Below are 26,613 nucleotides of genomic sequence, written 5' to 3' on the forward strand. Positions count from 1 at the left end.
TTGCTAAACGATCGTTTAGCTCTGAGAGCATTGGTAAACGATAGAGCGAAGTGTTTGTTCTATTGTGTAGATGATAGCGGGGAGTTTAGTACACGATGGTTGGAGACGCGTTGCTCCGCCTGGACGGTTCAAGAACCAATTCGCCTGTTTGAACCGGAGACTCTTTGTTTTTGTAATAGTTAGCTTTAATTTTGTGGATTTAAGGAAATTCTACCTGGTTCATCAACATTGGTTTATTATACATATGACGTATGGTGCTTATATAGTAAAATGTTTGACATATAGTTTAAAACCCACCTTAAATTGTGCAATTATTCATGCATCATGTATTATAAATGTTATAATATTGCATGAAGAAATTACTTGAAAGCATGCGCATGCACCATGAAATATAAGAGTTATATTTTGAAGGCAGTGAGCATTATCATGCATCATCCTTTTATTAAAAGTGTTATAGTCTAAGGGTGAATGGAAGCATGTTGTGCTTGTTTCATTGCTACTTTGTATAAGTGTTATATAAAAGAAGTAGCTATGAATGAACAATGCATTGAGCATGACACTTAGACTGTTTATAATTGTTATAAATGTCTTGTATGTGTTAGCTTAGCATTGTGGTTTTGGTTTATATTTATAAGTGTTATAAAAGGAAATTAGAACTAAAATCAATAAGAAAGAGTTGCATGCAGACTTAGGGCGAACTCAAGTTTTTTAAATGAGTTTTAAAATTGGTTTGAGATAAAACTAAATTCAAATGGTTCTAAAGAGTTTAGTAATCTAGACTAATCTTTTAAAATCGGTTTAAAAGGATTAAATTGATTGGCATAAAAGATTAAATTTGTTTTAAATCTATCTATAAGGGACCTTTTTTCTAAGGCGGGTTCTGGCTAGGCTGGGGTTCTTAAATTGACGGAAACGTAACACCCCGACCTGGTAACCTACCTAGAAAGGTGAATTGGATAGATTTTCAACAAGCATGCGACAATTTGGTCAAAGACTCCATTAAAGAGTTTAATGGATGATGATCAAATGTTGTTTAACTATCCAAGGTAAAAGTTACTCTTGGGCAAACTTAAAAGTCACATAGTTAAAATCCTTAGCCGTGTTTTTTCTAAGTAAACTAAACCCTAGGTTATAAAATACCCAGTGGGGGGAAGAGATGTATCCAATATGTTTATGGTTCCACTCATGTTTCTCCCTGTATGTTCACACCATGAGATTTATGCTTGGCCTCGTGGTGCCCTAGGAGCATCCCTATTCAAATGGTGTTTGCATGAGTCTATATCAAGGTGGACGGAGAGAGTGTTTATAGTAAGTGGGTGAAGGGTGTGTGTCAATACGTCCTATGGTCTTTGTCATTGGTTCACACCGTGAGATCATTCTGTACTCCCTCGTGGTGCCCTGGGAGCGTCCCCCTTCGGATGGGTTTTGTGCAGTTGGTCAAGATCAAGGTGAACTCCACAAATGGATAGGGTCACTTTAGGTTTTGCCCCAATCAGATTTTTTCCCTTCGGATTGACTGCTTGGGGCAGATCTCTAGGGCCTAAAATGGCGGGTCATACTTACAGGAGATTGTTAAGTAAGTTAATGATCTCTTGGCTAAATCAATGATGGCTAGTCGTTATAGGAGCAAAAGTTGTTCTGGTATTAATGACTTTTTTAGAACTTCTCAATTCAGAGGAGGGATAATTGACCTCCCTTCGGCCACTTTTGTCCTAAACCTTTGAAGCGTCATTGCAAAACTAGATGTCACACGGGATTCATATTAGTTTTGCTAAAACCTTATTAGATATTGTTTGTTTTACAACGGGTATTTGCTTAAAACCTAACATAGGTCAATGTGTTTTTATTTTCAGCAACTCGTTAGTATTTTCGTTTAGTGCTTTTAATATGACCGAATACATACAGTGGAAAGAATCGTGTAACACATATTTCGTGGCAAACGACCTCGAATTTGTCATGGTTGAGGAGTGTCCTCAAGTCCCAACCCTTGATGCATCGCGAAGTGTTCACAATGCATATGAGGTATGGATGAAGGCTAACTCGTTGGCCCGACTTCACATTTTGGCTAACATACCTGATATTTTGGCCACAAGGGTTGAGAACTTGGTCATTGCACGAGAGATCATGGACTCACTACAAGATTTGTTTGACCGTCAGTTCTTACTTTTCAAGCATAAAGGGATAGATGACGAAACCAATAGTGTTAGTTGTTCTGACACTGACCCCATTACTCTCCAAAAGAGAAGGAAATACAGTAAATCTGATTTATTGGTCTTAGAGAAGTGTTTGGTAGAGAATGATGATTCTACCTGGATCCTTGATTTGGGTGCTACCAATCATGTCAGTTCCTCTTACCAAGGATTTAGTTCCTGGCAAATGTTGCCACATGGAGAGATGACTCTTAGAGTCGATACTGATGAGGTTGTTTCAGTTGTTGCTGTAGGCAGGCTGAAGTTATTTGTTGACAAGAAACATTATCTGTTACTGGATAATGTTTTTGTAGTTCCTCATATTAAGAGGAAATTAATCTCGTTTTCTTGTCTCATTGAACAAGGGTATACCGTCTCCTTTTTTGAGAATAAAGTGTTTATTTTCAAGAATTGAATAGAAATTGGTTATGGTTCAATGGAAAGTAACTTATATGTACTAAGACCGTTAGGTATAAAAGCCTTGTTTAACACTGAAATATTCAGCACGACAACAACAGCTAAAAGACCAAAGGTTTCTCCTAAGGAAAACGCCCATCTTTGGCAAATAAGGTTAGGTCACATTAACCTCAATAGGATTGATGAGTTGGTAAAAAGTGGACTTCTAAAGAGTTTAGAAGAAAACTCCTTGCCAATGTGTGGATCATGCCTCGAAGGCAAGATGACCAAACGACCTTTTACTCTAAAAGGTTACAGAGCCATGGGAGCCTTTAGGAGTGTTCAAAAAATCCAATGTCCCGAAAAAACCGATCAACCCAACCCAACCCGTGCGGTTTGGGTTGGGTTATCAACTCACTTGGGTTGGGTTGGGTTCAAATAAATGAAAATTTTATGGGTTGAATTGGTTCATGGGTTCACCTAATATAACCAAAACAACCCGAACCAATCTGAATTTATTATTAATTTTAACATATATTTTTTATTACATATAACACAATTATTTATACATATATTGATTTTAATTTTATTTAATTACAACATTTTTTTAATAACTTATTCTTCAACAACTCTTAAAAGTAGTTTCTTTGCACTTTAGAAAGAAAATTTTCACAATATAAATTGAAATTGAGTTGTTAATCTTAATTTAATATATGAAAATAATTAAATAATATTTTTACATATTTACATTTGCTTCTTTTTAAGAACAAAATTTTAAACAAATGACCCGATTAACCTGAACCAACTCAATCCAAATATTTCATGGTTGGGTTGGGTTTGGTTCATTTTTTAATAAGAATTATTTGGGTTGGAGAAATTTACAACCCGAACAATTGAGTTGGGTCTAAAAAGTCTTTTAACCCAACCCAACCCAACCCATGAACACCCCTAAAAGCTTTGGAGCTTGTACATTCAGACCTTTGTGGTCCGATGAATGTTAGAGCTCGAGAAAGATATGAATATTTCATCTCTTTCAAAGATGATTATTCAAGGTTCGAGTATCTCTCCCTAATGCAACGTAAGTCTGAGACCCTTGACAAGTTCAAGGAGTATAAGGTTGAAGTTGAAAACTTGTTAAATAAGACGATAAAAACACTACAATATGATCATGGTGGATAGTATATGGACCTTCAATTCCAAAACTATATGATAAAACATAGGATTGTGTTCCAACTCTCGGCCCTTGGTACACCTCAGTAAAATGGTGTATCAGAAATGAGAAATAGAACCTTACTGGATATGGTTCGGTCTATGATGAGTTATACTCATCTTGCAGACACGTTTTAGGGTTTTGCAGTGCAGACTGCATGTTATATCCTAAACAACGTTCCCTCGAAAAATGTTTTTGAAACACCTTTTGAGTTGTGGAGAGGTCGTAAAGGTAGTTTACGCCACTTCAGGATTTGAGGCTATCTAGCACATGTGCTAGTGACTAACTTAAAGAACTGCGTTCGAAGGTTTGCCTCTTTGTAGCCTACCCCAAGGAAACGAGAGGTAGATACTTCTATGATCCGAGTGAGAATAAAGTGTTTGTTTCTACAAATGCAATTTTCTTGGAAGAAGACCACATGAGGGAACATAAGCCATAGAGTAAGCTCGTTTTGCAAGATATTTCTAGTGAGACTGAGACTGCTGAGGTTTCAACAAGAGTTGTTGAACATAAGCTGTAGAGTAAGCTCATTTTGAAGTCGGAACGTCTAGTCAACAAGCTCAAGAGTTGAGACTGCCTCGACGTAGTGGGAGGGTTATGAACCCACCAGATCGCTACATGGGTTTGAATGAAGCCCAAAACGTCATTTCAAATGATGGGTACGAAGATTCGTTGTCTTTTAAGAAAGCAATGGAGGATGTTGACAAAGATGAATAGGTTAAAGCCATGAACCAGAATATGTAGTCTATGTACTTCAATAACATCTGGGAGCTTGTTGATCCATCTGATGGAGTAAGACCTATTGGGTGTAAATAGATCTATAAGCGAAAGAGAGGTGTAGATGGATCTATAAGAGAAAGAGAGGTGTAGATGAAAAGGTGAAAACCTTTAAGGCTAGACTCGTTGCATAGGGTTATACCCAGGTCGAGGGAGTTGACTATGAGGAAACTTTCTCATCTGTTGTCATTCTCAAGTCTATCTGGATTCTCCTGTCCATAGCCACATTTTATGATTATGAAATATGGAAAATGGACATCAAGACTGTCTTTCTTAATGGTAATCTTAAGAAGACCATCTATATGACTCGACCAGAGGGGTTCATAGTTCAAGATCAAGGGCAAAAAGTTTGCAAGCTTAATAGGTCCATTTATGGGCTAAAACAAGCATCTCGATCGTGGAACATCAAATTTGACACATCGATCAAGTTGTTTGGCTTTGATCAGAATGTTGATGAGCCTTATGTTTACAAAAGGATCATCAACAGCTCAGTAACTTTCCTGGTACTGTATATAGATGATATCCTATTTATTGGGTATGATGTAGGGTATTTGACTGACATTAAGAAATGGCTAGTTGCCCAGTTCCAAATGAAAGATTTTGGTGAGGCATAGTACGTTCTAGGGATCCAAATTATTCGGGATCATAAGAACAAACGGTTAGCCCTATCTCAGGTATCGTACATTGATTAAATGTTGATCAGGTACAGAATGCAGGATTTCAAGAGGGGTTTGTTACCCTTCAGGCATGGAATCATTTTGTCTAAGGATCAATGTCCTAAGACACCTCAAGAGGTTGAGGAGATGAGACAGATTCCCTATACTTCAGCTGTAGGAAGCTTAATGTATGCAATGTTGTGTAACAAACCCGACATTTGCTATGCAGTAGGGATTGTCAGTTGGTATCAGTCCAATCCAGGATTTGATCACTGGACGACAGTCAAGACGATCCTCAAGTATCTTCGGAGAATGAGGGACTACATGCTCGTGTATGGAGATAAAGATCTTATTCTTACAAGATACACGGACTTTGACTTTCAGACCGATAGAGATTCTCACAAATCGACATCGGGGTCAGTTTTCACTCTGAATGGAGGGGCGTAGTATGATGAAGCATCAAGCAAGGATGCATCGCGGACTCCACTACGAAAGCCGAATACGTAGTCGCTTGTGAAACAGCTAAAGAGGCTGTTTGGCTGAAGAAATTCCTTTCAGATTTGAAATTTGTTCCAAATATGAATTTGTCTATCACTTTGTATTGTGATAACAACGGGGCTTTGGAAAATTCAAAGGAGCCTCAGAGTCATCGTCGGGTAAGCACATAGAGCGGAAATAACACTTGATTAGGGAGATTGTGCATCGCGGTAATGTGATAGTCACGAAGATCGCATCAGAGCATAACGTTGTTGATCTCTTTACAAAGGCTCTCACAACTAAAGTGTTCGAGGGTCACCTGGAGAGTTTGGGTCTGCAGGACATGCGGCACCTTGTCTAAGGCAAGTGGGAGATGATACTGGGGTATGTCCTAGTTTATTGTATTGTACATTAGTCTCCCGAGGCATTAAGACAAGTGGGAGATTGTTGGGATTGGTGTCCTAATTCTCCCGGAGTCTCGTTTGTAATGATACACATTGTTTTATGAATAAAATAACTGTTATTTCATTCTGGTATTTACTCATATTCAATAAACAAAGCTCCATGGTTATCATTTGTAAACTTAAGCATGTATATATGATATACAAGTGGATCATGCCTTAAGTAATAACCTAAATAAGTTTGTAGTATAAGGATTAAGGTGGGATACCTGATCTTGGTGACACTACGGATACGAACCGCTACAGAGTGGGTATCCTACCTTAATCCTTATACTACAAACCTATTTAGGTTATCATTTAAGGCATGATCCACTTTTATATCACATATAGTTGCTTAAGTTTACATAAGATAACCATGGAGCCTTGTTTATTGGATATGAGTAAATGTCAGAATGAAATAACAATTATTTTATTCATAAAACAATGTGTATCATTACAAACAACGAGACTCTGGGAGAATTAGGACACCAATCCCAACAGGTCTGTACCTTACCAGCTTGGTCTCGTTTTCTCTTGTAGATCCATTTGCATCCGATGGGTTTTACCCCTTCAGGTTGATCTACAAGATCCCAGACAGAATTGAAATACATAGATTCCATTTCAAGGTCCATGACTTTAATCCAATAGTCTTTATCCACATCATTCATTGCTTGATTAAAAAACAATGGATCCTCTAAACCATCATCTGGTATGATGACTTGATCTTTAGTTAAACCTATGTACCGGTCAGGCTGTTGCACAACCCTCCCACTACGACGAGGCATTCTCAACTTTTGAGAAGGATGTGAAGTCCCAGTTTCATCAACAACTCTTGTTGATGGACATGCTCTATCAACAACTCTTGTTGAAGGACCTGCTCTATCAACAACTCTTATTGATACATTTGTCATTTCTCTGGACATTTCATCTATTACTAGCTTACTACGAGGTTGATGATTCTTCACATGGTTTTCCTCCAGGAAGGTTGCATTTGTCGATATAAATACCTTGTCTTCCTAAGGATCATAAAAGAAACCACCTTTTGTTTTATTTAGGTAGCCTACAAATCGGCATACTTTTGAATAGTGTTCTAACTTTTTAGGATTATGCACCAACACATGTGCTGGACAACCCCAAATTTTGAAGTGACGTAAATTTCCTTTACATCCTCTCCACAGCTCGTAAGGCGTTTCAGAAACACTTTTCGAGGGAACCATGTTTAAAATATACATCGTAGTTCCAACTGCATTTCCCCAAAAAGAATTTGGAGAAATCTTCCTTTTCTTATGAGTCCCAAAAGTTTTAAACATCTTTATGTTCAATACGGCTTTAACCTCAGTTGGTTTTAATATATACAAGTTATTTTCTAATTTTGCAGAGCAAATCTGTTTACTTCCTATATTGATGAACACTTCATCATTTTTCGAGATAAATTTTATAATTTTGTTCTAGCAAACAAGAGATAGATATTATATTCCTTTTCATAGAAGGAATATAATATATATTTTCAAATAAATGTACTTACCTCCTGTAAATAACTTCATATCTTCCACTGCTTTGGCTGAAACAATCTCCCTGATCCCTACCTTAAATATTGTATCACCTTCTGTCAACTGTTTCCAGAAACTTGTTTCCTATGAGATAGTACAAACATGATTAGCGGCACCTAAATCAATTATCCAAATTTTATTGTTTTCCACTAAACATGCTTCAATAACAAGTAAATAATATTTATCTTGTTGTTCGAATTCTGCACTCTCATCTACATAATTCAAAATTCTAGATGGGTTGGGAGATAGAGGACAATCCTCTGTTAAAACTCTTTTGGCGTAATCAACCACTAGTAATTTGTTTGTTGATTTGATTTTACTATTATTTAATTGGGAAGAGAGTATTCTAAAAAAATTCGACATGCTAATAAAATTCAAACAAATTCTAATTAGCAAATTGTAACTAAATCAAAAATCAAATTTTAGCAAAAAGTAAAAACCCATAACCATTATTTATTTGCAACGATACTTTAATGAGTCAGAATGCGTGCTACCGAGGGGCAGTCAAATACTCCTTCACTAAAGCAAACAATTTTGAGCAAACACTATCTCTGAAATAACTCTTATTCCTACTGTCTCCGGAATAACTCTTATTCCTATAGTCGTTTAATTATCGTCTTCAGTCAAGATCATTACTAACAATTAATAATTCTTGTAAGTGTGACCCGCCATTTTCAGATCTTATAGGATGGTATGAATATGCCTCCGAAATAGAAGACAATATCCAAGACGGAACTATAAGACCCTATTCATTTTACTGAAGCCTGGGTTGTTCCGAATCTTATGTTACAGCCCTCCGAGGGGATCGTCGCAGTTAACGACTAGCTAGTGCCGCCTAAAAACGACAGTCGATGCAACATAAGAATCTCACGGTTCAAACTAATGGAAGAGACTGCAAGATATGTTGACACTTTTCCTTCACCCACTTACTATGAACTACTTCCTCCGTTCACCTTGGTATTGACTCATACATCCATTTTCCGAATGGAGGTCACTTCCAGGGTGACACGAAGCGCCATATGAATCTCATGGTGTGAACTATGTGGAGACGTGACAATTGAAATTGTACACTTGATTTCTATTCGAACAACTTCTCCTTATTCACTAAAATCTAAATTTTAGCTAAAAAATACTTTCCAAATGGAGGTCACTTCCAGGGTGACACAAAGTGCCACTTAAATCCCAACTGTGAACTCTTAGGGACGTGAGAGCTAAGAATAACATATCGTATATGTTATTAATCTTCCACTGAAGTTTTCTAATAACTCTATCATATAGAAGTTATTGACTACCACTGAAGTGTTCTATTGGTAGATTTATACTTAGGTTCTTTTCGGCTAATAAAACAACCCTAAGTCTATGTGGTTTATCCAAGTATAACTCTTATAATTGGATTTTTAACCTACGATGTCTAGGTGATAAACCGTTTTATTACCTCACATCGCTCACGTATGCTCATAAAATCGGTTATTAATGCTCAATAATTCGGCCATAATCCCCAGGAAGAAGGTATTCCGTAAACCGTCAGCTTAAGTACCCCCAGCCTTAGATAGGATTATATACCATTTGAGTTCGTAAACTGAGTTTTATAAGTTTTAACTATTTAAAAGAGGTGGTCAACCTACGTGAGCATGCAATTGTTCTTTATGGATTTTAAATGTCTAACCCAATTTTATAACAACTTATAAAACTTTAGACATACTAAACATCTATAACATATATAAAGGCATTCAATATTTAATATAACACTTATATTAAATACAAGAAACCCTAACATGCATAATATATATTATAACAGATTAAAACATATTTTCAATGCATATAACATGCTTCCTATGGTGAGATTTTAAATGTAAATGGCATATTGTATGCACATACAAGATTTATTTAATTATAACATACATCAAATGCATAAATAATTAAACATGGACTGATATGATTTTAGTTTTGGCATATACAACCAAACAGAAGCCTAACTATTACAAACAGCTTCAAAACGGTCTTTAAATCGCTCGAAACGCTCCAAACCGAACCCAAGCATCTTGAATTGGACTGGATTGAACCGGACCAACAAAGTCTGAACTAGACCAGCCAAAAACTCTTCGAGGCCGAACCGAATTGGACCTCTAGAAAATCGGTCGAACCGGCTGCTCTCGATCCAAACTCAAAATCTCTCTAGGGCCGATCGTGTAACGCTAAAGGCTATCGTCTAGCGTCATCGCCTTATGTTGGGGAGAGATACACGATCGCTTAGTGTCTTTTGTCTATCGTATAGAGCAATCGTTTAGCTCTCAGATAGAACTATGTGATCGCTTAGTGCTTTATGTCATCATTTAGTGTCCGTCACAGCTAAACGATCGCTTAGTTCCATCGCATAGAACATTATCGAGTCATTCAGCGTCATAGCAACACGATCGTTTAGTTCCATCGCATAGAACTTGAACGCATCGCTTAGCACTGCAGGTAGACGATTGCTTAGCGTTATCGCATAGCACTTCATCGCATTGCTTAGCACCACAGCTAGACGATCGCTTAGCGCTATCGTTTAGCACTTCATCACATCGCTTAACGTGCACCGCAGCTAGACGATCGTGTAGTGCCATCGTATAGCACCTCCAACGCATCGTTTAGTTCCCACGCAAAGCTAAATGATCGCGTAGTACTATCGTATAGAATATCAATGCATCGTCTAGCTTCCATAGGTACACGATTAATAGTAAGATTGTATCAGCAACAGCGGAAGCAACAAAGATCATTAAGCACTCTAATTCATTAATTTTGGCAAAATATAAAGTATGCTTTTGCATAAACAAGTGAGTTTCATGACATACCTTTGTAGAACTTCTTCAAAGCTCGATCTCCAGCTGCAATCTTCCCTGAATCTTGTTGCAAACAACCTCAAGATCTTTCTCACTATTCTCTTGGTACTTTAGATTGAGTTGTGGGACTCAAAACAAGCTTGAATCAAGGGATTATGGATAATTGCTCACAACGGCAATCTTGTTGAAGAGCACTTTTTTCACCATGAATTTTCAATTAAAATTCTCTTGATTGCATGCCTCAAATTCACTCCAATCTCTTCAATATATTGCAGATCATCATGCAAGGAAGAGAGCTTCATGAGCTGCAGCTCATGCTTGGAGTTAATGAAGAAAAAGAAATGGGTATTGTGGGAGCATGAAGAAGATGGATAATGGAATATCTCAATATTCTATTTGTGCATGGTTTTTTCCAATTTTCCAATTTATCTCAAAATCAAAACTTGATATTTAAAATCCATTGATTTTAGAACTGAAAAATGTAATTTTATAAAATTAATTTCATAAATTAATTTTTAAAATAAAACTTAATTAATTTAATATCAAATATTAAATCAATTTTTACACATATCCATCTTTATATATTTAAAACATATTTAAATATAAATACTCCTATTTCATTTAATTCTCAAATTAAACAAGTAATTATATCTTATATAATTACTATTTTCTTAATTCTAATTTGAACGTTTCAGATTAACTTATCACACTACTCTAGAGCTAATCCAATTACAAGCTAGTAGGGGGACCTCACGGACCTACAGATCATGGGCTCCAACGATCCGAGATTAATTGCCTAAACTCATTCGACCGAGTTAACTCCTATTCATTAACTAATGGATCATTCCACTAAAGCCCATAGTTGCACTCCCTAGATATATTATGTCCACGTGATTTAACCATAATTAGTAAGTTGACCATTCACAGGTTGTTCGTAATAATAACTGGGTCAAACATTTGTTTTACTCCCGAGATTACGTCTTATTTCTCAAGTTCCTACTGATTCTCTATTGAACAACTGGTTTGTGATCCAATCACTAAATCAAACTCTATCAGCCTAGTGAAAGGGTGGGGCCCCTTGTTCAAGACCTTGATTCAGTACTTGAGAGAATAACCTTTCTTCTATCCCTAAATCGGGTAGGTGCGAACTCCGTCTTGCACCCTATATCCCCAGCTATCTATTAGGTCTTACCCCTGAAATGGGAGACTTATTGAGTCGGCGTTGTTGAGCCAACCCTCACCTATGCAAATCTAAGTATAATCTCCAATAAACAGGAGTTCATAGTTAGCTCAGGGTTAAGATCGAATCACCTAGGTCATTTAAATGAAATAGTTAGTCTTATTCAGTAAACAATGTTAAAAAGTAAGAGTAATTTATTTCTTGGTCTGATCTTATGCAAACTCATTGCATAGGACGCCCCCACTCCTCATGTCAAAACACATAGAATCAGGATCACATCATATGTAGTACTTTACAACTCTTTGTAACAACGACAAAGTAGGTCGCATCCAATAGTGTTACCAGAATAAGGTACCCAACCTTATTCATGTACTAGATCATTTTGACTATTTACTCGAACCTGATCCACTCTTATGTCCCCACATAAAATTCAAGTACTCATGTAATAGTCATGAGTCTTAGTTTATTGGATTTATACTTTCATATATATAATTTATAAAATCAATAATAAGTTTATTGATTATAGAAAATATTTATCATTTTACAAATAGCAATTTTAGGACATAAAACCCAACGTATGCGATTTATATATCGTGGTATATTTCATACACTATATTATACGATGATTTATGTCCATAATTGAATTAATCTCTAATTTATATATTGTAATATATTTCATATATTTGTTAGAATATTTTTAAATACCTAACAAAATGTTATGAGGTATACTTTAAATAACCATAAATAAAAAAAAAAAAAAAAAACAATATGTGAAACTAACGAAAATAGAAAATAAAATTTTATTAAATGCATTTTCTCTCTCCATAATAAATGCAGTTTCTATTTTCAATATTGAGAAAATTTTGTAAATAGGGAAATATATATATAATTCAAAAATAAAATAATAAAAAATAGTAAAATTGTCCAGAAATAATATTAGAAAAATTTCTTTGAAAAAAAATCAAATTTAAAGACATTTTTTCAAATATATGACGTAAAGAAGATGTTTTACGTTAAAATCCCAAATATATATATATATATATATATATATATATATATGCTTTTCTATTGGGCCAAGAGTTCACACACAACTATCACAACGTCGACCCAAAAATAAGCCTATTGACGTAACGCGTTGGCCCACTCGACTCTTAACCAATACGCTAAAATAGTCCATTTTATCGATACATTCTAAAGTAAGCACTTTCATTTAAAGCAGGTTATGTTACTATGGTTAGAGTTACTAATGCAATCCATAAAGCTTTGATTTGAATTTGTACTGTTACAACTTTCAAAATTATAAATTTAGTTTTTAGACTTTTAAATTTTTTACTATTCATAAATCTATTAAATATAATTAAAGTTTAAAAGTTTATTTATATTTGATAACAGTTACTTCTTTTTTGAAAAAATAAATAAATAGAAATTACTAGAGAAAAATTAAAAATATGAAGATGTATTAAACACAAAATAAAACTCCATAAACTTATTAGACAAATTTAAAAATTTAGGAATCGAGAAGACAGACTTCCAAATTCAAAAACTAAAATTATAATTTGACCTTAAAATTTGTCATATTTCTATAATAAATATTTACTTCCTTTTTAATTTATTTTTCGTCAAAATGATTTTTAATGGTTGATATTTTGCCATTATCTATTAGATTAATAAATTACTGTGATAAAAATAAATGAAATATAAAGAGTGAAGTTAGAAGAATATGCAAATATTATAAGTAGATTGTTGAGAGAAAATTTTATAATTATCTTATAGGTCATAAAACTTACTTTTAATTTTTTTTTACCTAATGGTCTTTGACATGTTCAAATTTTTTTTTATTTTTTTAAAAAGAAAAAGAAATAAACCATCTACTAGAAATAAAATTGAATTTTATCATGTGACACTAACTTAAAATTAAAAATTAAAAATTTAATAACTTATTAGACACATTTTATTTGGATTTAGGTAGACATAAGCATCAAATTTTATGAGTTAAATTTATAATTGAACTTAAAAATAAAATACAACCTTTTATTTCATAAAAATTAAAAAAAAAAAAAAACTTTTGATTCCTAAACTTTCGCAAAACTAATAATTTAGACCATAACTTTGGTTTGTAATGATTTAGTCCATATACTTTTAATGTTGTAACAAGTTAGTCACTGTATTTTTAAATTTATAACAATTTAGTCCCTAACATAAACAAATTTATCAAAACTAGATGTCAATTTTTATTATTTTATGATGTAGACTTTGTATTTTATAAAAAAATTTGAGTCTCTTATTAGTTTCTTGGTTTATTGATGCAATAAATTTCATTAAATCTTAACACTAATTTCTACAATAGGAACTAAACTGTTACAAATTGCAAAGTACAATGATTGGATTGTTATGTAGTAAAGTTCAGAGACTAAATTGTTACAAAATTGAAAGTTCAAAGACTAAATCGTTACAAACCAAAATTCATAGATTAAATTGTTAGTTTTACAAAAATTTAGGGACTAGAGTGATTTTTAACTTTTATAAATATTTCAAACGTTATCATGGAAAATTGCTAATTTTGACCTAAACAGTTTTTTCTAATTCAAAAGTAACCTCATTTTTAAATTTTTTTTTTTTAACATTTTTTTTTCAATCTTTTTAGTCTTTAAGTGAAGGGATTATCATTTTGCCCCTTAATAAATGGTCATTCAATTATATTGAACGTGAAATCACCCAACTTACCTAACTCGCATATCTTAAATTAGAAACTTCAATCTTCAGTTTCACATTTTGTTTTCAAGATATAAATGTTTTACATGAGGGTCCCAGAGGAATAATCCCCTTCAGAGGGTCCTAAGTTCACAGGAACAAATTATTTCCTTTTTTAGAGTTCCAAAAGAGGCAGGTATGTTAAAAAATAATTTTTTTTATTATTATTATTATTTTATGTTGAAAAGTAGTCGTTTGTCTCGTAAAGTTGAGTTCGTAAGTAAATCTTTTGTCTCGCGAAGTAACTTCACAAGACAAACTTACAACATTACGAGACAAACGAGATAGTCTGTTGTTTGTCTCGTAAAGTTATAAATTCGAGACAAAAGATTGACTTTTATATCGTAAGTTGAGCTCATTTATGTCTTTTGTCTCATGAAGTAACTTCTTTACAATACAAATTTACAACATTATGAGACAAATAACAAAGAGCTTTCGAGCTAATTTACAAACTTTCCATTGTTGCGTCTTGTGAAGTTACTTTCACAAGACAAAAGACATAAATGAATTCAAGTTTACGAGAGACAAAAGTCAATCTTTTGTCTTTTAAAGTTGAGTTCATTTTCTGTCGTTCGTCTCGTAATGTTTTAAGTTTTGTCTTGTGAAGTTAATTCACAAGACATAAAAACTTACTTACAAACTCAAATTTATGAAACAAACGACTACTTTTCAACATTAAAAAAGTTAAAATAAAATACTACTTTTCAACATATCTATCTCTTTTGGAACTCTCGAACAAGAAAGAAATTTTTTCTATGAACTTGGAACCCTTTGAAAATGATTATTCCTCTGAAGTTGGGATCCTCACTTAAAGCATCTATATCTTGAAAACAAAATGTAAAACTGAATATTGAAGTTTCTAATTTAAGATATGTGAGTTAGGTAAGTTGAACGATTTCATATTCAAAATAATTGAATGACCATTTATTGAGGGACAAAATGACATTTTCATATGGTGGATCCCTCCACTTAAAGACCGAAAAAAATGGAAAAAGGTTAGGGAAAGTAGATTTAAAAAATGAAGTTACTTTTGAATTGGAGAAATTTTTTTCACCTTTTACTATAGTAAAAACTATTTCAAAACCTCCAACTAGCTACAGTCAACACTATTTCAAAATCCTCATTTGCTACAGTATTTATTATTTACTACAATTTTCATTATTTTACATTCATCATTTTTTTTATTACTTGTTATAGTGTTTATTATTTCATTCTCAAATTAAAATAGTTTACACCTCAAACATATACTATTATAACCCAAACTAAAATAGTCTATACCCCAAATACAAACTATCATAACTCACTATAATAACCTAAGACTATAATAACTAATTCACTACCCCAAATGCCCCTACAAAACTGATAGTAAAAAAGGTCAAAATGGTCACTTCGTCCATTCGAACATGCTTTCATCGTCACAACTTACAAGTGAGCCAGGAAAATCGTGTTCCGCACTCTTTGAAAATTGAAATGCTCGTGTCCTTGACTTTTTCCTTAAACGACGGCGTTCCATACCCCATCTTTAAATTCCCCATTAAAAAATTGGAATTCTTCTTCAAAGCTTCTCAAGGACTCTTCTTCATCCTAGAATTTGGAAAAATGAACCTCGATTCTTAAAATTAGCAAAATAACCATCTCAAATTTACACGGACAAAAATATCCCTCATTCAACTCACTTCATCACGAAATATATTCTCTCTCAAATTTCTCTATTTTACTACTAAATATATTCACTCTCTCAAATTTCTCTATTTTACTACTAAATATATTCACTCTCTCAAATTTCTCTATTTTACTACTAAATATATTCTCAATTAATCTCTCTAATATTTACCTATTTATATCTTTCTAACAAATATAAGGCATGGTATATCACTCTTTAATTTCTTTTTTCTTATAAATACTTTTCTCAAGACTTTTATTATATTTTTTTTTGGCAAAATGAGTTTGGTTCAACGGTAATTGACATGATCTTTCTTCTTAGAAATAAAAAATTTGATTCTCATTGTTGCCCTAAAAAAGCCTTTTTTTGGTCATGTCTATTTTTATACTGTTCATTCAACAACAACAAAAAATAATAATAATTATGTATTTTATTTTAAAATTTAAAAAGAAAAAAAGAAAAAAATGTCATGTGACAAACTATAGTTGAATAATTAGATAGACAAGACAAATTGAAGGGTGCAACTAAAGATGCACAAATATTTTTCTTTTCCTCGACTTCTCTCTCTAAAAAAAAGGGAAAACTCAATGTTGTAGTGTTCCGGAATAGAAATATTAAACATTGACAAGAAAAATGCTTACCAAAATGCTATAATGTTATATACTTAGTTTAGCTATAAAATTGAGGCTAAATCATAGAAATACTCTTGAACTTTGACATAGTAATAAGGTTAGATAAATAATTCAACGCCACATTTTTATAAGTTTAATATACATTCTTTTAGTCGTGACTTGGTGCAATAACTATCACTCTTCAAAATGAATAATAATAACTTATGCTTAATCTATTAAGTTGAGTTGAATTCAGATTGACTACAAATCCACTAACCTAAAGTGATAATTTTTTAAAACAAAAATATGAAATAAATGCAATGTGAGCAAACTTATTATATAGCTTGCAATAAAAGCTATAAAATAATTTCACCGTAATTATCTCCAAAATAATAATAATAATAATAATAATTTAAGTCGAAGAAAGGCTAGGGCAAAATTGTCTTCTCGCAAAAGTCGAATAAAGTTCGGTGTAGAATTGGAAAAAGCTCCATCTCAAGTGTCCATGGATTTTCTTCAAATGTCACTTCGAGGGCGTTTACTATAAAAACTCTTCTCGCCAAACGGTCAGACTCAGAGCTCCTCCCTTCGAAAATGGCGAACAAGCTCAAAGTGGATGAACTTCGGACTCAACTCTCTCAACGTGGTCTTGATACTTCCGGAACTAAGCCTGTTCTGGTTTTCAATCCTAATCTTTACTCTCTTTTTCGTTTGAATCGCATTCTCCTCCAGCTTCTCTGACCACGTTGTTTCCTGTTTGTTTTTGTTTATACAGGTTCGTCGCCTGGAATCCGCCATTCGTGAAGAGGAAAATTTGTTGAATGGTAAAGATGCTGTTGCAGTTGATGGGAAAAAGAGGGGGAGAGACTCGGAAGATGCTGGAAATTTGAATGGAAGTGACTTAATTAGAGATGTCGAGAAGTTACGAGAAATGAAAGTACAGCAACTGCGAGATGAGGCGGTTCGTCGTGGCATTGCTTCTACTGGTTCAAAGAAGGAGTTGCTGAAGAGGATTTGTGATGATTGTGAGAATGATAAAGAGGAAGAAGCGGAAGATGAAACTGACGGTATGTCGAGTTATATATTGACTGGAGTGTTTTTTTCTTTTTCTTTTTCTTTCTCTATATTGTCGAGAGTCAATTGCATTTGGTTCCTTCTTAATGTCTGCTGGAGTTTCTAGATTAGTTAGCGAACCGAAGTATGCAATTCCGTTAGAAGAAAATGCTTCGAAAATTGTGGTTACAACCTAATTTAGTAAGTTGAACTTGGAAGAAGATTTCGATCGTCAAGACATAGAAATTTTAATTTATGAGTCTAGTTGTAAATGTATTAGAAGTGTCGATAATAGAGAGTTGAAAGTGGTAAAAGGAAGATGTTCCTAATAGAGCAATCTTTTAGAAACAGCAGTCAATATCTATCATCATTCGTTTAGGGGAAATTTGATTTTCCTTGCTTTGTTCACAGCATGCAAGGATGGGAATGTTGGCAAGAAGGAGAAAATTGTTACGGCGACCAAAAAGGGTTCAGCAGTGCTGGATCAGTGGCTTCCTGATCAAATCAAGACACAGTACCATGTTCTGCAAGTGGTAAGTTCCAATAGTTTTAGTAGAAATGCATAGCTCTGATTAATCGGTAAGTTGATGTCAGAACTTAAGTCATACCTTTTGACACATTGTATTGTTTTCTAAGCATAAGCAGCGGCTATCAATTTGCAGGGTGATGAAATCTACGATGCCATGTTGAATCAGACTAATGTAGGAAACAACAATAACAAGTTTTATGTGATTCAAGCACTTGGTAAACTTCTATCCTTCCTATGAACAGCGTTTATTTGAGTCAATTTTGATTTAACAGTAAATGTGGTGTGTCTGAAGTCTGAGGATGACCTCTGACAGTCTCCTGATATATTTAACCTTGGGTCGACTTTGAACAAAAATATTTGAAAATTAGAATTGAAAATGCTGGACCACTTGGATGAACAACTAATAATGATCATAAAAATTGTCAATTGAAATATTATCATAAAAAACAATGAAAAGTTATAGAAATAGGAGATGAGGGCGTGGGAAATGATGGTTAACATGGGACACCTTTCTTGGAGCTCATAGTAGGTTTGGTCCTTTTGGATTTTCCTTATAAGATGATATACCATTTGAAAATATTTAGGTGCCCTTTTTATAATTATTTTCAAAATTGAAAACTGGAATGAAAAATATTAATTTATTTCAAATATTTGGACGAATAAATATTTTTGTACTCTAAATGTTTCTTTCCTTAATCATTTAGTAAATACTTGTGCTATCTGACGTGTTATGACATGTCTCTGTCATTTTCCTTGCTTTCTAGGATTGTACTATATATAAAAAAACTAAATAAAAAAATAATAAAAAAGTGCTTTGCTGGTTTTGCTTCTGCATACCATTCCACTAATATGCCCTCTGAGAAAATGGTTATGAGTTAGGGGTATGAGTGGCTGAATTGTTCAAGCAAAATTCATGCAGTCGATCACAAACAAAGGAGTGTTGTACTGGTGCTTTGGTGTAGAATTTTTAAATTTTCTAATGCAGAGATGTAGCTTGCGTTTTTTCCTGGAGCGAAAGTAGATAAGGCATTAAGCTTAACTCTTAAAAATTATTTAAACTTTATATTTTATAGTTGTAGAAGATATGACACTTTTAATGGAGGCTTTTTTTGTTTAATCTTGGAATTTCATCTTTTTGTATATGATACATTAAATGCTGGAATTTCCATCCTCTGCAGAATCTGATGGTGGTGGTACTTACATGGTTTATACCAGGTGGGGAAGAGTTGGTGTGAAGGGACAAGACAATATACAAGGTCCTTACACATCACTTAAAAGTGCAATATGGGAGTTTGAACAAAAATTCTTTGCTAAAACCAAGAATAATTGGTCTAACAGAAAAGAGTTTATTTGTCACCCAAAGAGTTATACCTGGTTGGAGATGGACTACAGTGAAAATGAAAAAGAATTATCAGTAAGTGGTCTCGATTCCAAATTTTGTTTTTCATTGAGAATCCCATGGACACGTAGTTTAATTTGGTATGACATGATATGCTTTCCTCAGCTTATTGCAAATGAAGCTATTCTGACAAGTATGTAGGAACATTGGAATTAAAATAAAAGAGAGATGAAGCCAGCATCCCTTCCTTCCGAGGGTCCCTGCATTGGCGATGACCTTTCTGTACATATAAGAACACTGCTGGCTTCATCTCTCTTTTCATGCTTACCTTTTTGCTCTTCCAAAAGTGGGAAGTGTCAACGAAATGGAGAAAGAATAGGAGATTGAAACAATTGTTCTCCATCATTTTTTAAATTCACTACTTAGAAGTAATCAAAGTGGTGGTTGGTGATCCCATGCGGGAGAAAATTCTCCTTATGGATTTTCTCAAATGATTAGAAGTAGAACCTTTGGTCTGACTTAATTAATCAAATTTTTGGTATTTAACGTATAAAAGCCTTTACATAACAAAAAAATATAGATTAAGATATTTTAATTGAAATGCAATTGTAATTATTTCCATTTTTTTACTTTAGAGAACTGGAGAAGGGTTGATGTCAACCCATCATTGTTCCCAAAATTGAATTATAGGAAAGAATTGTCATTGTCTCAACTTGTCCTCATTGAGATGAGAATTCCACATCCCGCTGAGGGCCAATTTCTATAGGAAAGAGTAACCTCTGTACCCAAATGGAAACTGGAAATAAACTTCATATTATGTTTCTTATGACTCCATTGTTGACTTTAGGTCAGTGAGAAACGTGGATCTACCTCAGAGATTCAACCTCGTGAAACTCAACTTGATCCATGCATTGCAAAGTTTCTCTCTCTCATTTGCAACATTAGTATGATGAAGCAACATATGATGGAAATAGGTCAGTTGACCATTTAATACTCCCATCTTTTTCCCTTCTCAGGTACCAGGTTTATTAAATATGAAACAGAAAAAATAATGCTTCATTAAGCTATCCATTTTAAGGGTTCTTTTGAATGGCTTCATTTGTGTACAACCACCTGAAGAGAAATTTTCAAACTTCTAAAATGGAAATTGTATTTTGTAGGGTACAATGCTGAAAAGTTGCCCCTTGGAAAGCTGAGCAAATCTACAGTTTTAAAGGTAAGTACATGATCTGTTGAAATTTCTTATTTGCTTATGCTTCAACAGGGTTCTTGAGTTTGTCAGATATGTAGCGCATTTTTCTATATTGTGGGAACTGGAAGTCTGCTGGAATTTGAATGTCAAACTTATTCGCATTAAGTTGCTAACATTTTTGTGCTCATAACTTCAGATTGAAAATATACTTGCACTTACAATGACAAGCAAAAGAAACTCTTGATATTCTAAGTTTCTGGACAACCTTAAGTTACATTTATTTTACGAAGGGAATGTATTTTATATAACATACTAAGATATCAATTAGAACTATGCATGTTTGGGATTTCTTTTTATATACATATATAATAAAGTTGTATCCCTGCATTTGATGGATTAATTATCATGGAACTACTTAGGATTTCACCCGGACGAAGGTGCTTCAAATTTTGAAAATGAGTATTTGGTCCTTACTCAAATACGTTTAATATTATTAAACACGGGTGCCCATCTCATAACCAACTGACGATGAGAGGAGTAACTCATGTATCTTTCAAAGATTGTGAGGTCTCCCCATTTTTCAAATGTGAGATCCTTAACATGTTTTCTCATAATATTGGGTCGGATCTCAATATTTATTAGATTGAATATCCATTTCGGCTTCATAGAGTCTGATACTATATTAGATAAATATGAGGTTTCATCTCAAAACCAATTGACAATTAGAGGAGTTACCTAAGTATCTTTTAAAGATTGTGAGGTCTTCTTATCTCATTGTGGGATCTTCAACCACATAGATATAATGAATATACTGGTTTCATAGTTTCTCATCCTTATCATGGATTCTTGGTTTAGGATTTGGATAGCATTTTCTGCTTAGTTTTTCAATTTCTGTTTATACTTTTGGTGGCACAACTAGAATGTTCCAAGGTCAAATCATATATGGTTGTCTTAGCCGGCCAGTATTTTACTCTCAATAACTCAGACGTGTTTTTCTTTAATCGTACATGCACTGCCTTCATTTCAATATGGGATATGGCTTCCCGTCTTTTTTATTTCTGAAAGTTGAACTTGAACTTTTAAATTTATATGCTGTGTCTTTACATATTTAGGGTTATGAGGTCTTGAAGAGGATTGCTGATGTGATTGGTCTGTCAAACAGGAATCTACTTGAGCAACTAAGTGGGTGAGTTTTCACGTGAGATACACTGATGTTTCTCATATACGCATGTTCAATATTCTCAAAACCTCAAAGAATACAACATTTCTTCAATTTACGAACATTGATTTCTTTAATTCAGTTTTGACTTCTGGATTAAACGGTATCGCAAATGTTTCTGGCAGGGAATTTTACACTGTAATTCCGCATGACTTTGGATTTAAGAAGATGCGTGAGTCCTCTCCCTCCTTCTCACAATCACGTATTGCCTTAATCTGAATTGATAACTGAACCACTCTGATGTTTTTTTATGGCAGGTGAATTTGTAATTGACACTCCTCAAAAATTGAAAAGCAAGTTGGAAATGGTACTGTTGTTTTCACTTTTTCATTGAAGTATCTGTCGTGACTCTCAGCTTTCCACTATCTAGATATTCCCGAAATGATATGATTAAATAATTAGCAAAATAAGAAATTATATTGAAAGAAGCATTTAAATATTTAGCTGGTAATTGATCACCACTGCAGCGTGAGCTTGAATTGTAATGATAATTTCATGTTTTGTCATGATGCACAATCTCATGTTTCTCACCTCGTTCATGTATGGTTCTCACTGACTTTGTTACATACTGACTTGAAGGTTGAGGCATTGGGTGAAATTGAGCTAGCTACAAAATTGTTGGAGGATGTTAATACTATGGAGGTATTACTGTTGGGTACTCGTTTTCTTTCAACATAGCAATGATTTTTTAAATTTTTTTTTTTTTTTTGTGAATTTTCGTACCACATTTAAAGAATGAAGCAAATGCTGATTCCTTTCCTTTCCTTAGTTAATATCCAAGTCAGCTGAACTACAAGGATAACTGAGTCGAGCTTATTTCTTATATTTTTCAATATCTAGCTGAAATAATTTTCTAAAAGTTTCTTGTTTTTTTTAAAAAAAATTATTTTTACTATTTTATTTTTTTATTTAGCTCATGTTTTTTATTTTCTCCAGTCTCCTCTTCACTTGTGTGGTGAAGCACAAATAATTTTGGCATTCTAAATCTTTTGTGCTGCTATTTCAATGATGCACATTCTTATCTAATAATTTTCTTTTTGTTTCTTGTGAACATAAACTAATAATTTAGAATTCTTGACCTTTTGAAATTGCCAACTTCCTGCATTTTATGTAACGTCCTGATAATCTGTTTTTATCATTCTAGATATAGCTTGCTTCTTCTATAGCTAGGTTGTGTTTATTTGTCTTATCTGTCATTATTACAGGAAGACCCTTTGTATTCTCATTACCAACGCCTTCAGTGTGAACTGTTACCAGTTGACGTTGTTTCTGATGAATTCTCTATGGTAATGATTGTATTTCAATTTGCTTGTAGTCTTTTAATTTTGGATGGATTAATAATAGCATTCCTCTTGGGTTCATCTCTATTTGCGCTGGCAGAAAAATAAGCCTTTAGTTTCTGTATTTCTTTTATTTTGTTTTCAGGTTTCCAAGTATGCACAGAATACACATGCAAAAACACATTCAAATTATACCGTTGAGATTGTTCAAATATTTAGGGTATCAAGAAAAGGAGAAGATGACCGTTTCAAGAAGGTGCTTGGCATTTATCTGTGGTGTATCATTTACTTTCCTGTATTAATAAAAGTCTCATCCTATTTATTAATTATTCTCTTTTACACTCTGAATAGTTTTCTAATACAAAGAACAGGAAGCTCTTATGGCATGGTTCTCGGCTTACAAATTGGACTGGCATTCTGTCCCAAGGTTTCATTCTTGAGTTCCACTCTTTTTTGCACGATCTTATGCGATTACTTAACTTCTATCTATATTTGCTCAGTCTAACTCAGAATGGTCTATCCAAATCGATATTGTACCAGGTTTACGTATAGCTCCACCTGAAGCACCTGTAACAGGATATATGTTTGGGAAGGGGGTCTACTTTGCTGACATGTTCTCAAAAAGTGCAAATTATTGTTATGCATCTAAAGCCGCCAACACTGGCGTTCTGCTTTTATGTGAGGTTGTTCTTCATCTTACTACAGAGGCTGCATTATTATTATTATTACTACTACTTCTGGTTAATGAATTTGAACTCCCTGAATACTGTGGCATAGGAATTAGGAACTTGAGAATTTGTGACTTATTAGTGAGAATTACTGTCTCCAGACATTTGTTCCTTAACTCTCTCTAAATTCCCCATCGAGCTTTTGCTAACAACAATGTACCTGCAAGCACCTGCTGCTGCAACTACCTTTGAGGTTTCATGGAAAAATTCAACTGCCTCTTCTATTTACTCATCAAAAACTAATTAACCCGATTTCTTTTTTTAGGGTGTTTGCGTCGTTGGTATGCATGAAACATATGAAAGGTCGAGTTTGTGCATCATATTAGCCTGTAATCTATTTCAGCTCCTGGCTTTAAGATATCATATTTTCTTTTTATGCCTATTTGGAAGTTGGTATCAGCTCCAAAGAGACTCAGCTCATATGCCGCTTGAAATGTTGGCTTTGGAAATGTGATTCGAGTAGGAGTAGTTTTTTTTTACCATATGTGGGAATCAAACTAGTAACCCTGAAATCAATAGTACAAACTTATGCCAATTGAGCTATACTAGTGTAGGCAGCTGTGTTAATTTTATTTATTATTTATCAGTACTGTGAAGAATATTATGCTTGCCTTTCACTGTGATGATTGAACGTGCTAAAATTGTTTTGCTGTGAAATCTCTAGGTTGCGCTCGGTGACATGGTTGAACTTTTAGATGCAAACTACAATGCTGACAAGTTGCCCAAGGGCAAGCTGAGGTTTGTTGCCTTGTCTTTTTTCAAGCTCATTGAGCTTGGCATAATAACTGATTTGCCTTCCATTTCACCAAATCATGATATTTTCTCTCATGAAAATTACTTCACTAGAAGTTCATTTATGATCATCCCCTTAAACAAATCTAAGAAATTGTAAAGTTCATAATGGCTCATATAATTTAGGCCCATTTGATAACGTTTCCATTTTTTTCTTTCTTGTTTGTTCATTTTCTTAATAAAGAAAAACAACATTGTGTTTGATAATGTTTCCATCCTTTTTTTTTGTTTCCTCATTTTTTAATAAAGAAAAGCAAAAATACCCTTGCTTACAGTTTTTTTGTTTTTTGTTCTCTTTTTTATTGACAAAAAAATGTTTGATAGTCCTTTCTTATTTCTTGTTCTCTAAAAGTTTAAATTAAAAATGTAAAAAATGTACGTAAGCAATTTTACTTTTAGTTTTATCATTATGCATTTTGAAAGTAACAGAAGAAAAGGTGATACTTTTGTTTATGTTTTGGTGTAAACTGAAACAGAAATGAGAGAGTTGATTTTATTGTTTCTAAAATTTCTACACAATTTTGAAAATGTTTGTGAAAAACGAGGGACAAGAAACAGGAACTGTTATCAAATGCTATCAAACGCTTATGTTTCTCAAAAATTAGAAACAAGAAACAAGAAATGAAAACGCCATCAAAAGAGCACCACCTATTCTTATGACTGAGGTCTTAGAGAAACTAAACTCATGGCCACATCGCAGCACAAAAGGAGTTGGACAAACAGAACCGAACCACTCCGAAGCTGTGATGCTTGACGATGGCGTGGTCGTTCCCTTGGGAAAACCAAAACAAAATCAGCGTGGTAAGGTATGGGTTTCTCTTTTCAGTAATTCACAGATCAGTTCTCCATGTTTTGCACCAAAATCAATTTCTTGTATGTTTCACATCATTAATTGATTATCAGCAAACAATCGTCTAAACAGTTCTCTGATTCTTGTCTCAGGGTGCCTTGTTGTATAATGAGTATATAGTATATAATGTGGATCAAATTAAGATGCGCTATCTTCTTCAAGTGAATTTCCATTTTAAATACTGACTGGCAGCACAAGCATTGTCCATTTCTATATGCAACTGCCCCACTCTTTGGTCAGTATTTCTATCTTATGGTGAGTAGGGAAGCAAAAAAATTAATCTCTGTGATGTAATATTGTAAAAGAAAAAATGATCCCTTCTTTTTTTTTTTTCTCTCCTTTGTAAAAGTTGCGGATAGGAAAATGCTAGGAGAAAAAAAAAATGCTCAGTGAGCACGTTACGAAGCATTGAAATGTACCATCCACATATTCATAAATGTTCAGTGAGCACGTTACGAAGCATTGAAATGTACCATCCACATATTCATAAACTAAATATCAGGTGACGAGCATAGCTCAATTGGCATCAAGCATGTATTATCAATTTTGAAGTTAAAGATTCGATTCTTTATCCCACCAATGTCAAAAAAAAAAAAAAAAAAAAAAAAAAAAAAGTCATACAAACTTAGATTTGTTTACTTTATTATCTCAATATTTGATCAATCTAAATGTCCTTAAACAAAATGATTTTAAATTTAGATACAATTGAAATATTTTTTTTAATACAACAAATGTGAGGGTTAGGGTTGAATCTTCAATCTCAAGATCAAATATGCTTATGTTGATTTATTAATAGAAATGTTTCATATGTAGATAAAATGCTTATATTGACGATCTTGATATGACGTGATTGTAAGGTTATTAATGCAAAGTTGTGTTGATAAAAAGCTGTTCGTTATCTCAACCAAGGAA

The 26,613-nt window shown here is 33.6% G+C and overlaps 1 protein-coding gene across 2 annotated transcripts; it reads left to right on the forward strand.

Annotated features, from left to right (window-relative positions):
* Positions 1-17,166: 17,166 nt before the first annotated feature.
* PARP2 (poly(ADP-ribose) polymerase) lies at positions 17,167-26,231 on the forward strand. Of its 2 annotated transcripts, none has more exons than XM_039040706.2 (18): positions 17,167-17,397; positions 17,495-17,786; positions 18,184-18,305; positions 18,435-18,516; positions 19,480-19,715; positions 20,488-20,614; positions 20,801-20,856; positions 21,945-22,018; positions 22,177-22,223; positions 22,309-22,358; positions 22,631-22,693; positions 23,257-23,337; positions 23,477-23,587; positions 23,683-23,758; positions 23,872-24,014; positions 24,724-24,797; positions 25,552-25,657; positions 25,794-26,231. In XM_039040706.2, the coding sequence occupies exons 1-18, from the start codon at positions 17,314-17,316 to the stop codon at positions 25,884-25,886; spliced, it is 1,917 nt and encodes a 638-aa protein (XP_038896634.1). In that variant the 5' UTR covers positions 17,167-17,313; the 3' UTR covers positions 25,887-26,231. The 2 variants fall into 2 exon arrangements, with proteins under 2 accessions (XP_038896634.1, XP_038896635.1); XM_039040707.2 differs by having other exon boundaries at positions 17,196-17,397; positions 25,552-25,652.
* Positions 26,232-26,613: the final 382 nt, after the last annotated feature.

Source organism: Benincasa hispida, chromosome 9 (assembly GCF_027475165.1).
Source record: "Benincasa hispida cultivar pf3 chromosome 9, pf3_genome.v1.1, whole genome shotgun sequence".
NCBI lineage: Eukaryota > Viridiplantae > Streptophyta > Magnoliopsida > Cucurbitales > Cucurbitaceae > Benincasa > Benincasa hispida.